This window comes from Quercus lobata, chromosome 2 (genome assembly GCF_001633185.2).
Source record: "Quercus lobata isolate SW786 chromosome 2, ValleyOak3.0 Primary Assembly, whole genome shotgun sequence".
Lineage (NCBI taxonomy): Eukaryota > Viridiplantae > Streptophyta > Magnoliopsida > Fagales > Fagaceae > Quercus > Quercus lobata.
The window spans coordinates 90,481,268-90,495,326 of record NC_044905.1 but is presented as its reverse complement, the minus strand read 5'-3'; the positions used below and the strand labels follow the sequence as shown (position 1 = coordinate 90,495,326).

The window sequence follows — 14,059 nt, the reverse complement described above, 5'->3', positions numbered from 1 at the left end:
TTCAAATGAAACCTTTGAAATCCGAGGAGGGAAAATGTTTCATGTTTCAGAGTAAGGGTCACAAGAATAACAATCTAGTCCACCCAGCGTGATCAAACCCAAATCCAATCTAAACCCAATCAGGACAAATCATAAACCCATCGATCCGTTTATTAGTTCTATCTATGGGACAAAATGCTTGATCTATGGTCCAAGATTAGGAGGTCCACCTGTGTGCACGACTAGTTTATTATTACAACAATAAGCTCAACTATGTTATATTAACCACTCATTTTTCTCATTATTATTTAATTTGAGATTTTACTCATTTTCTCTCATATTTTCCACTCTCTTATTTTTTTCATCCTCCCTAAAACCCACCCAACCAAACATAGTCATAGTAAACTCTATCATGAATTTAATGAGAAAACTTTATCATAAATATAAAAGAAAAAGATATCTTTTTTCATACTACTTAAAAATTACTAGTTAGGCAAATTATATTACTCTATTATATTAATATTGTTAAAGTAATGATCAAACGGATTGAATATTATATACACTATCATCTGAATGGGTACCCAATTTTTATCCACAATCATCAAAAGCTTTGAAAGGCATGTGCCTCCTTGGTACTGTACTAATTTTGCTCCTATAGTCTTGTGAGCTGTAACCTCGCGGACAGTGTACGTCACTGACAGAGTAGTCTTCCTTTCCGCTAAAATGGATACATTTTCCAAGAGTGTGGAAGAAATGTCCATCAATAGCGAAGAACCACCACAAGAATACATAGTTAAAGATTGCAGCTTTGGATCTATAGAGTCTTCTGATCCACTAGCCTCAATTCCTATAATCAATATCAGCATCTTCTCCCTATCTTCATCACATGATCCTAAAGAAGTAGAGAATGAACTTGAGAAACTAAGATCAGCTCTAAACTCAGGAGGGTGCTTCCAGGTTAGTACTTAATATTGTTCTCTACTTAATTAGACAGAATAGCTATTCCTATTGTTGCTAGGGATAATATTTCATCAAGGTACTCTAGATTTATTTTAGAACCTGCTTGTCTTTTCCTCAAAAAAAAAAAAAAAGAATTTATCATATCCTGTAAATATAGCATGCGAAAGACAATAGTAAAACAGATTAGTTTATGCCTGAATCAAGAATAATTGTTATCCTTGATTAAGGCATAATAAGGGGTTATGTTCAGAGAGGATAATGTGATAGGGTGCATTTGAGATTACAATTTTTTTTTTATTCGTTTAACCTGTGATGTCCACGATGCTTTGGTGTGTGTGTAATCATTGAATCAATAATGTAATTTTGGTTGGTAGTGTTGTCGGGGAAAGAAGACAAAGAAGTGGAAGAGGACTTGAGTTGGTCACACAAAAGTTTGGATGAGGTCTTTAGATCATTTATTGGTACAAGTGGAGTACGTGTACCTTACTCGGGCCCACAATATGTGAGTCCTATTTTTTTTTGTTTAAGAACTAAAATGATCATCAATTTTTAGGTGTCATCTAACCATGTGTCCAAAATGTCTATTATTCGGGAGGTGGTTGGAATATCTCCCTCCATCTAAACATAGGGTTAGTCTTCTTCCTTTCCTTTGTGATCTCTTATTCATCACTTTTCTTTTCCAAATCCATTATCGAGCCCTCACTTATCAATCAACTCTCTTATGACCTTTTATTCATCACTTTTAGTCGAATCTTTTCCACGAGCCCTCAATTATTTATTAACTCTGGTACAACTTGTTGGTGGAGATAAACATCTTGACTCCGTAAGTAGTTAATATATATAAAGAGGCATACTTAACCTAAAATTAAAAGACTTAAACCCAATGGATATAAACTCAACTATATTATATTAACTACTCATTTTTCTCATTATTATTTGTTAGGACATATGTGAATCATGTTAAGAACATATGTCAATATAGAATTGGCTAATCTTTTGACAAAACGCTATTTACTTGTAATTGGGTAGATCAAGGATATATTTTATACTTCAAGAAACAAGGTTTCAAGTCCAAGTGTTAAAGTCATGCAAATCTATCCAAGAATCAAGTGAAGAAGTGCTAGTTTTTAAAACTCGACAGCTAACTCGATAGATAGCATCTATTGAGGTTTAAAAGGCTATGTCAGCTTGATGCTCGACAACTGCTTGATAGATAAGCTATCTATCGAGATTTATGAAAATCAGTTTTTTAGATCTAATTTCATACCAATACGTATATACTTGTTTAGATTTTCTTTTCTTACAACTCTAAACATATATAAGGATTATTTTAAGGGCTGTCAAAAGTTGTGCAAGTGTGAGGTAAAGTTTTGTTCATACAAATTGTGACCAGAGACAGAATTTGCCTTAGATCATCTTTCTCTTGAAAAAGTTGCTGCATTTGTAAGCCATTAGGTTTTGTAACCAAGAAGTTTCGTAATCTTCATCATGTTGATGAACTGAAGAACTTTGTAGCCAACATCTTTCTCAAATTGATGAGTAAGTCGCGTACTAGGATCCACACATCAATTGGTTAGTCACGTACTAGGAGTCGTACATTGAAAAGAAGAGATTGTCACTACAGAACAAGTCCAATTAGGTATTGAGGTAAGGGTTCAACTGTAGGTTGGTATAAGGTATTGTGATTCCTTTACTTGTAACCGCTTGTTGTGATAATAGTAAATTCTAGAGAGTGGTGACCTTAAAATCACCCGATGAGGTTTTTGCCTTGGAAGTTTTCCTCATTTGTAAACAATTCATCGTGTGAACTTTATTTTCCGCTGTATATTAACTTAGTTGGTGATTTGTTTGTACTACCACACGTTTTGCATGTTAATTGAATTAATTAATTAACTAACTTGGTTAATCAATTGGTTAATTTATCACAATGGGTAAATATATTCTTGGCCTATCAAGTAGTATCAAAGCGGGCATACTCTAATTAGAATTAATCTTTACTGTGTGATCTCTTGACCCTCTGTTGTCATCGATAGAGGATCGTTAATTATGCCTCCTTTATTTGACGGCACTAACTATGCTTACTAGAAAGTATGCATGAGAGCTTTCTTGTAGTCGTTAGATGAAAATGTATGGCAAGTTGTGGAGATAGGCTGGACTAAGTCAGAAGAAGCGTCGACCGATTGGGATGATGCTAAGATTAAGATGGCTAACTTCAACAGCAAGGCATTGAATGCTTTATTCATTGTGGTCACGAATGAGGAGTTTAAGAAGATATCCTCTAGCGAAACTGTAAAGGAAGCATGGACCATTCTCCAGACAACCTATAAGGGAACCAAGGCTATCAAGGATTCGAAACTTCAGAGACTTACTACAAGCTTCAAAGAGATCAAGTTGGAAGAGGATGAGTCGTTTGATAAGTTCTATGCCAAGCTCAAGGACATGGTGAACTCAACCTTTAATCTTGGGGAAACCATTACCAAACCCAAGATTGTTAGAAAGGTACTCAGATTTCTACCCGAAAGATTTCATGCCAAGATCACCGCAATTGAGGAATCAAAACATATTGTCAAAATTCCTTTAACAGAACTGGTTGGCAATCTGCAGACCTATGAGTTAAGTTTGACAAGGATTGGGAAATCTAGTAAGGGTAAAAGCATGGCATTGAAGGCTAAGAGCAATGACACAAATGAGTATTCAGACGATGAAGATTCTAAAATAAAATCCTACATTGCAAGGCAATTCAAAAAGTTTATGAAGAATGTCAATGCTAAAGGATTTGACAAAGACCACAAGTAGTCTAATTTGTCTCAATTCAAGAGCCAAGACAAAGGAAAGAAGGATGATGGTGATCAGTACACTATTCCCTCAGGACCTAAGTGTTTTGGGTGTCAAGGTTTTGGACACATGAAATAAGAATGCCCTACATATCTCAAGACCATTGGGAAAAGCAAGGCACTTGCTACTACATTGAGCGATATCAAACCTGATGATGATTTGAAAACTGATGATGATGGAATCCTGAATGCCTTCACTGCCACTGTAAATCCTACTGAGGGGATTGTTGAAGATGTGGATGAAGAAAAGGACTTGGTAGAGTCTAAGTTTGAAAAGATGAATGAGTAAGATGACATCCACAGAGCCTATGCAAAACTATACAAAGTCTCTGAAAAGCATGAGAAGTTGTATAGGTTGGCCACCAAGAAGCTCAGTGATGTGGAGCTTGAGCGAGAAGAAATCTCCACAAAGTTTGATGAAGCTAATCAGACCATTGGAGCACTGAGATTTGAGAATAATTTCTTAGCTAAGAAGACCAAGAAGTTTGAAGCAAAGCTGTTTTGAGTCAGAGCATAATTGGAGAGGACTTCAAATGCGAAGCTTGATGAGATGCTCAGCTTACAGAAATCTGTTTCTGATCGAACCGATTTAGGGTATGATTTCTTTTCTCCTAATATTGCTTCCTCTAGTACTACTGTTTTTGTTTCTCTTGCTAACAATATGGAATTTGAGAACACTGATGTCAAAACTGTTTTAGTTAGTAAGAACAAAGACAAGGGTAAATCTATTTTAGGAGAACCCCCTAAACTTGATAAAAAAAGAGGCTAGAAACCCTAGGACTAAGAAAGGAAATACCTAAAAGTCTAAACAAAAGAAGCAGCATCTTTGTCATCACTGTGGAGCAATTGGACATACTCAACCTAATTGCTATAAGTGGTTAGCCACTCAACAGAGCAACAGTATGATCTCATCAGGAAACTAGAATCAATTTCTATCCTCTCTTGCTCCTCTTGGAGATCTTCTCAAAGCCTTCATGTTCCTTTCAAACTTGAATGGTTTCAATCTTTCCCCCTCACTGCCGGATCAAGAGTTTGCTAAACGGAAAGGTTCTTCTAATGTGTGGAAGGAAAAAGGCTCGAAGTGATTTTGTCACTTTTCTCTCTCTCCCTCTATTTTTTTTTTATTGCATTACTTGTGTGTTTTGCTTTCTTGTTTTGAGACAATCTAGTTTTATGCTTTACTTTGTTTAACATGTTTTTTTTTTTTTTTTTTTTTTTTTTTTTTTTTTTTTTTCAGTTTTGCCTTTTTTTTTCATAAAAATTAAATAAATAAATAAAAAAAGAAAAATCACAAAAATATGTTTGTATACATTGTTACTTGTGTACCTTGGATGGCCATTGAAACAAAATTTTCTAAACTTCGTATCTTTTGTAACTTAGATGAGCATCTCTATGCACAAATAAGTAAGTGAGCTTTGTGACTCGTGTTTGTAATGAGTAAGATTAAGTAATCTCTTATACTTAACACTCGTATCACTCTTTTTGATGGGAAGGACTAGAAAATCCTGAGAGAAAGGCATAAATAACCATCTCACCACTGTTGCCCACCAATCATGAAATGACATCTGTATACTTCGGCATAGCAATGTCACAAGCTTAACATCATTGGGTAATTTTTCTCTCTCTCTTATATGTCCATGCATAATGCATGATATGCTTAACAAAAGAAAATATGCAAAGAAAAACAAAAGCAAAAAGAATCAAAATGTTTTATACATAATTACAAGCATGTCTTCTAGGAGATGTGGAAGTTATAGGATGTACCTCAATGGTGATAGTCTCCATCAAGCAGTTATGATTGTGTGTGAGTTAAAGTGATTTTCTCATATCTCAAATTGTCATAACGTGTAGACACTTATGCAATCTTGCGATATTTTTCACACACAACATGTAATATTCTTTGCTACTCTTGATACATGTGCAGGTACAATGTGATTTGACCATCACAAGGAATACATGTGTTAATGTATGCTTACTAAACTATTTTGACTTGTTTTTGAAATATAAAATTGGTTAGACTTGTTTAGTGTATGAGTGTTTTTTGGATCTATATGCTTGACATTATTCTTATTGAGAGATGTTTTTAAGGGCTTAAAATGTTTTTTGGATCTTTGGTTGAGTAGCATGTTTATTTGCATTCATATCTGTGTTTTTCTCTTCTTTGAAAAATTGTTTTTAAGCAATCTCGACAGCTTCTCAATACTTCTTGACAGCTAGGCTATCTATCGAGCCTCTTAAGCTTCCTTTCTCGATAGCTGTTTTCGCATTTTCGATCCATTGAAGTTTTTGAGATTTTATCTCGATAGCTGCTCGACAGCTTCTTGATCTATCGAAGAAGTTTCTGTATGCTAGATAGATGCTTGATAGCTTCTCAATCCATCGAGGTCACTTTGCTGAGGACTTCTCTCGATAACTTCTCGATAGCTCTATTTGTTGAAATTTAAATCTCAACACCTTTCGATACTTCTCGATCCATCAAGAATCATGGATTTCTATATAAAGGGTCGGCGCGATTTCTCACTCATTTTTCTTGATCTCTCTTGACTCTTTTAGACTCCTCACCTTCCCAAACATCTCTTTCTCACTCTAAACTTCTTCCCCATTCATTTTTCAGCCTCAAGAGAGATTTCTTCCTCTAGTATGATCTCATTTCTCTCATCTTATCATGCATTTCATCTCTTTTGACCTAACTTTTGGGGTTTTTCAATATTAATGAAGTTTTTATGAAATTTTTGGGATGAGTTTTGTTTAAATGATTTTAAATGATCATGCATTGCATCACATTTGCATTTTAACAATGATTCATGCATTTTAGATATGTGCTTACTCTGTTGAAATGATGTGTGCCGGTAGGGTTAGATTGGGTTGAGCCGATGATGTTTTTACTTTTGCATGTCACATGTTCATACATTTTTAATGCATACGTATCAATATTGTTTCTATCTTATTGATATTAAACTATTTAGTGCTTTTCTGCGTGTTTCTCTCTCTCTCTCTCTCTTTCTCTCTCTCTCTCTCTCTCTCTCTCTCTCTCTCTCTCTCTCTCTTGGTTAGTTGCTCTATGGCACCTAAACTGAAATCTACTCCATCTCAGAACCCTCTTCATTCTGAGGCATCTACTTTTGTTGATCCTACCCCCTCTCATGTTAGGTTCCATGATGATAAAGTCCGTAAGGACTTTTTGGAGAACTTTTTTCAACGAGGCATTCATTCAAAATGCCAAGTCATCCTATCGGATTTTTCCGATACTGACCTTCCCACTGTCATCTACAGTAGGGGTTGGGAGTTACTGTGTGGCATCTCAGTCACTTGTCCCTCCATGATCATATAGGAGTTTTACTCCAACATGCATGGTTTTGATTATTCTGTACCTCATTTCTTCATTCACATTTGGGGTACGTGTATTGTAGTCACTTCGGACCTTATATCCGAGGTGCTACACGTATCAAGGGTAGCGCATCCTAACTACCCCGACTATGATCTTCTTAGGACTGTGTCTAAAGACGAACTCTCGTCTCTCTTCTGTGAGACACGATCATCTTGGAGTGACCGCCAAAACACCCCTTGCATGGGCTTTGCAAAAGATCTGCAATTCCTTAACATGGTGATAGCATTTGTTCTTTATCCCTTATCTCACTATAACTCCATTACTAAGCCTCGTGTTTAATTTTTGTTGTCCCTCATTAAGAGGATTACCATAGACTTTCCCTTTGACTTCATACTCTCCCTTATAGATGTCTATAGGGATACGACGACCCGTGATAAGCTTATCTTTCTTTTGGCTATCACGCAAATCATTTGCCACTTCTCTATCTCCTATCCCGAGTCAGACCACTTCTTCGTTATGGGTGCCATCGACACGGTGATCGTTAGACGGAGCAAGGCCCAGCTTCAATCGAAGTGGCCACGGACCGAGATGGCAGCTCCTCCAGCCTCTTCTGCTCCATCCACATCCACTCCTTCTTCTTCTATGGGTGGTGTGACCCTCGAGGCGGTCATGGCACAGCTTCAAATTATGGATGCTCACCTTAACACACTCAATGATGAGTTATGTCAGGTGAACACCTGTGTCAGTCGTATTACACGATGGCAGGCTCACCTTGGTGGCTTCGTGGCATCTCCCTCTCCTTCTCCAGAGGCTTTAAAGGATGAGGACGATGATGGAGACTCTGACGATAATGAGGATGAAGATGCTAGCTCTTCTGGTGACAACGAGATGACTACTTGAGTTACTTGCCATTTGTCATTCGTGATAAAAAGGGGGAATAGTTTTGGGTATGAAAGTAGTCATGTACTTAAGGGGAGAGTTAGTATAGGAGATATTTTTGTTAGGGGAAGTGTTTTCTTTTTGAGGGATGTAGTGAGGAATTTTTATATCTTTACTTTTCTTTCCTTTTTAGATACATTGTGATAGCAAACCTTGTATTCATTTTGTTATATATATTGAGGTTGTTATTATATTCTTTCACCTGTCTCTACATGTGTTGTTTCTTTTCTCTCTCTCTATGCACATGCTTCTTATTAATTGTATGCAATTTTTTTTTGTTTCACACTAAGATGCCTTGATGAGTTTTGTTTAAAGTGTTTCAGAAATACAGCTTGTCAAAGTCTTTCTTGCCATGAACTCTCTTCTTGCAAAGTTTTTCAAGGGTTTATGTTAGGATAGATTTTATTATATTCAACAAGTGAGTATGAGTTGAGTGATTTATGACTTCTCTCATATGTTCATTTGTTTGTTATGGTTTTGTCACAGATTGCCAAAGGGGGAGATTGTTAGGACATATGTGAATCATGTTAGGAATATATGTCAATATAGAATTGGCTAATCCTTTGACAAAACGCATTTTACTTGTAATTGGGTAGATCTAAAATGTGTTTAATACTTCAAGAGACAAAGTTTCAAGTCCAAGTGTTAAAACCATGCAAATCTGTCCAAGAATCAAGTGAAGAAGTGCTGGTTTTTAAAGCTCGACAGATAGCAACTATCAAGGTTTAAAAGGCTATGTAAGCCCGATGCTTAACAACTGCTCGATAGAGAAGCTATCTATTGAGATTTATGAAAATCAGTTTTTTAGATCTGATTTCATACCAATTCGTGTATACTTGTTTAGGTTTTCTTTTCTCATAACCCTAAACATATATAAATATTATTTTAAGGGCCGTCAAAGGTTGCGCAAGTGTGAGGCAAAATTTTGTTCATACAAATTGTAACCAAAGACAGAATTTGCCCTAGTTCATCTTTCTCTTGAAGAAATTGTTGCGGTTGTATGCTGTTGGGTTTTGTAACCAAGGAGTTTTGTGATCTTCATTGTGTTAATGAACTGAAGAACTTTGCAACAAACATTTTTCTCAAGTTGGTGAGAAAGTCGCGTACTAGGATCCACGCATCGATTGGTTAGTCACGTACTGAAAGCCGTGCATTGAAAAGAAGAGATTGTCACTACAGAACAAGTCCAATTGGGTATTGAGATAAGAGTTTAACTGTAGGTTGGATTAAGATATTGGGATTCCTTTACTTGTAACCGCTTGTTGTGATAATAGTGAATTCTTGAGAGTAGTGACCTTAAAATCACCCGGTGGGGTTTTTGGCTTGGAGGTTTTCTCCATTCGTAAACAAATCACTATGTCAACTTTATTTTTCGCTGCATATTAACTTAGTTGGTGACTTGTTTGTACTACCACGCGTTTTGCATGTTAATTGAATTAATTAATTAACTTGGTTAAATCAATTTGTTAATTTATCATAAAGGGTCAACACATTCTTCGCCTATCATTATTCAATTTGAGATTTTACTCATACGTTTATACTCTACAAAATGTGGTAATAGTTTAGCTGTTTTAGGAACTATTGTTGGCCCTAAAGCGGCTGGGTCACTGGTGATATGGGTTTCGACTTATGATTGTACAATGTAGATTGCAATCAACATAGGATTTAGAATAAGTGATGGGGAAGGCCAGTTAAATAATTCTGAGTATAAAATGATGGTTTTATCATCTTATTTTCTAAAGCGTTGTGACTAGTAAAGTTGACGTTTCTTTGAATTGCGAGGTGAAAATTGCTAGGTTTGTAATTATGTCAATGGGAGTACTGAATGTAAGTTTTTCAATTTCTCACTTTGCTTATGATATGTTCTGTACTCTTCAGTGAGTTGATGGTAAAAGTATGGAATTGTGTGGTATTATGGTGCTTGTTTAACAAAGTACACTTAGTAAAAGCTAACTCGCCTCAACTGTAAATGTTAGAAGAGGGGTTTAGTTGATAATTAACATGGTTAGTAGATGGTAAATTGGTTTTTTTATTCTCAAGCTTTTTCTACTTTATGAGGTAATTCGTTCAGGAGGATGCTTCCAGGTTAGGACTTATATTTAACTTGAAACTCTTTCACCGAAAGTTCTCTGCTACATTAGGCAGAATAGCTATCCTTTTTGTTACTAGGAAAATTATTTCGTCAAGGCATTTAGTCAAGAATCTTGTAATTCAACTGATTCCATGTAATGTTTCCAATTGCGACATCTATGGTTCAGATCCCTACTCCCCAAATTATTAAATTTGTACAGGTCTCTATAAATATAAAAGAGAAGTTGGGCCCTGATTATGCCTAAATAAATAATAATTGATATTTCTTGATTCAAGGCATAATAAGGATTATGTACTTGGGAGGGTAATGTGATTAGAATATTAGATGCATTTGAGCATGAGCCACTGCCAAATCTAGAATATGTAACGGTATTAAAATTATAGTAAAAACCAATATTAGTTATGTTAGACCTTATATCATAAACGTATTCATATAATCAAGAGCCTTGTAACTCAATAGTCAAGACTTTATATCATAAACCTATTCATATGACCAAGAGCCTTATAGCTCAACTAACATTATATGTTATTTCCAACAAAAGCATTCATGATTCAAATCTCCACCTCTAACTATTGAATTTGAATTTGAAAAAAAAAAAAAAAAAAAAAAAAAAAAAAAAAGTGCTTGCCTGCACTAGAGTCTAGAGAGAAAACAGTTAGAAAATTTTCAGATAGATATTTGAACGTTTATCTGGATTTAATAATATGTTTAGATCCTAGAAGAAATGAATTGAATTTGAGCATTTCATTTTCCATAAGAACTTGTCATAAGCTACCTTTAAGCCTCAGGCAATAGGTCATGGAATTCCAAGTTCACTACTTGACAAGTTACGCGAAGTCGCAAAACAGTTTTTTGTACTTCCAGCAGAAGAAAAGCGTAAGTACTCCCGAGCAGCAAATGAGGTTGAAGAGTATGGGCAAGATCGAGTAGTTTCAGAAAAGCAAATCCTTGACTGGAGCCATCGCCTATGTCTCAAGGTCTTCCCAGAAGATCAAAGAAGGCTCAATTTTTGGCCAGAAAATCCAAGTGATTTCAAGTAAGTTTAATATACTTTTTTTATTTCTTTTCAATTTGTAATATCATCATGATGAAGAGATCAAAGTAGAATTTACATAATTTTATTTATTTGATGTTACAAATGTTACAAATTTTACTACATATAGACATAATAAATTGATGCGTCAACTTTTAACCATAACATATAAAAAGTAATTAAAAAATTCAATTGTTATGTTGTTAATGTGGCACCAATCAATCAATCACATTTATTATCATGTTAATTTTTAAATATTTTCTAATAAAACTGGTAGCAGTATTAACATTTCACTTCGATTTTTTATCCTTTGTCTAGCATTTGGTGAAGCATTTCCATAGATAAAGTCCATTTTCATATTGTTAGTGATTAATCCTTTATTTAATTTTACAGAGATATTCTACATGAATATGTTGTGAAGTTGAAGGGTGTGATGGATATACTCTTTAAGGCCATGGAAAAGGCTTTGAATTTGGTAGAGGGCAGCTTCTCAAGCCAGTTTGGAGACAACTCACTGATCAAAGCAAGATTTAACTTCTATCCACCTTGTTCTAGACCTGATATGGTTCTAGGTGTCAAAGCTCATTCAGATAGATCAGGAACCACAGTTCTCTTGCAAGATGATGAAGTAGGAGGTCTTCAAATTTTCAAAGATGACAAATGGATTAACGTTCCTGTAATTCCTCATGCTCTTGTTGTCAATCTTGGGGATCAAATGCAGGTATGACTTAGTCAGTTGGAGGGTCACTTAGTAGCGCTTAAGCAAGTTTTGCATGCAAAGAAATGTCACCTTCATACAATGTACTGTGATATTCATTCAATATTTAAAAATATTTAAACTAGTAAAGGTTCATAATACTGACATGTTATAGATGCAATCAATTAATATGCACTAATATGCCTAACCTATAAAAGAAATTTACAAGATTGATATATATGTAGTTTGCTGTATATGAAATCATGCAGATAATGAGCAATGGAATTTTCAAGAGCCCACTGCATAGGGTATTGACCAACACTGACAAGTTGAGGATATCTGTGGCAACCTTTAATACGCCAAAGCCGGATAAAGAGATTGGACCTCTGGGACAATTGATAGACGAGAAAAGGCCAAGGCTATATATAAATGTGAAAAACTTTGCTGCTTTCAACTATGAATGCTTTCAGAAAGGGAAAGTAGCACTCGAGGAAGCAAAAATTTAAATTTTCTTCATGCTTATCTATTCTGGTGTTGAAGCAAGTTGATGGTGAAACTATGGAATTATATTGTATTCTGATGCTTGTGCATAATGCTTTAAAATAAAGCATATGATATGTAGGGGAACTTTATCTTCATTTCTATGAATGTCTAAGTGGCTTTCATAAATGACAACTTAAGAATGAAGTGTGTCTTTCTTGTCTAGTTTTCAACTTTGTGAAATGGTTTAAGTTTTTCTATCCCCCTTTTCATTATTTTACTAGAAACTAGTTACAGACTTGGGCAATGTATGGAAAATTTTAATAATTTGTTTTCTTGTTAAGTAGAAAATGAAAATAGTAAAAAAGACTTATAAGTGTTAGTTCCAAATCCTTTTTAAAATGATGTGATTATTTTCTAACAAAGTATAGTTGATACAATAACATAATGTGTGGTTGAGATTTGTTTCTAGTACTCCTTACAAATAGTTCATTTTCTAACCATCTTGAATAACCTAAAGATGAAGCGGATATAAATAAATCTATCATTTATTATATTACCCAAAAAATATATATATATAAAACTTTAAAAACATTAAAAAAAAAAATGTAATTTTATCTATAACCTACCAACATTACATTGAGAATGTGACATAATTGTTAATAAAGCAGTAATTCTCTTTCTACACAAACCTTTCCTCCCAAAGCATCACTGAAGTGGACCAAAAGGATCAAATTGGACCAAAATGGACCATTGTGGACCGAAATGGACCGAACTAGACCAAATGTACAGAAATGGACCAAAATAAACTTAATTGTTACATTAATGTGCCTCAACACAAGAATAATAATAATAAATGTTATGCTTCAATTTTTAGATATTATATAGATAGATTTAAGGGAGCATGTTATTACCATTTAGTATAGGAAAATCCACGGAGTATAATTTTGATAGGTATAGATAGTTCCTTTCAAATTTTAATTAATTATTGATTTGAATTTTGAAGTAGAAACGTTTTATAAATAATATCAAATTCATGTATTTGATTTATATTTTTAGTTAAAAGATTTTACATCTACTGATAAAATCCTGATGCCACTGGGCGCAACAGATTGAGACATCAATGTATAATAAAGCGTAGGCATGTTACAAATTAAGAAAAAGGCCAGTCATGTTAAGTTGATATTAACACATTGGCTATTTGGTTTTTTCTTCCAAAAGTGAAACTGAACTGATATTGTGATGGGAAAATCTGTGGATACAAGCACAACTATTGTGAAACACTGAAACCAAAGGCTGATCTGATTGTTCCAAACTGTTGGATGAGGACTTAACTGCTATAATGGCTTCAATGCCACTTGTCCTTCTTTTATGCACAATGACATGGACCAATAAGTTGGATTTTTTACACAGGACAAACAAATTGAGATTAAGAGAGTATATGATATGATAATGTAACCTCCTTGTTGGGCTGCTTGTCTTCATTTAGAAAACCAAGAAATTTTAATTTAATATCAACAATTATTGGAAACTAGTAAGTTGCCCGTGTGATGCACAAATAATGTTGTAATGTTTTATGTAATTTTTTTTTTTTTTGAAAATGTTATTCATATATTATAGCATATTTATCATAAAACTTCGTTACTAATGAGTTTATCATAAAAAGTAACAATTATAAATTGTACACACATATTTATTATAATTATTTGCTTCTAAA

At 34.5% G+C, this 14,059-nt stretch overlaps 1 protein-coding gene across 1 annotated transcript; it reads left to right on the top strand.

The window, feature by feature from the left end:
• The first annotated feature begins 590 nt into the window (after positions 1-590).
• On the top strand, positions 591-12,534 carry LOC115977135 (codeine O-demethylase-like). Its single transcript, XM_031098813.1, has 4 exons — positions 591-936; positions 10,921-11,168; positions 11,559-11,886; positions 12,132-12,534. The coding sequence occupies exons 1-4, from the start codon at positions 703-705 to the stop codon at positions 12,366-12,368; spliced, it is 1,047 nt and encodes a 348-aa protein (XP_030954673.1). The 5' UTR covers positions 591-702; the 3' UTR covers positions 12,369-12,534.
• Positions 12,535-14,059: the final 1,525 nt, after the last annotated feature.

Coding starts and splice junctions, on each gene's coding strand:
- LOC115977135 (XM_031098813.1), top strand. CDS start 703: ATGGATACATTTTCCAAGAGTGTGGAAGAAATGTCCATCAATAGCGAA. Junction 11,169..11,558: donor GAAAATCCAAGTGATTTCAA/GTAAGTTTAATA, acceptor TTAATTTTACAG/AGATATTCTACATGAATATG. Junction 11,887..12,131: donor ATCTTGGGGATCAAATGCAG/GTATGACTTAGT, acceptor GAAATCATGCAG/ATAATGAGCAATGGAATTTT.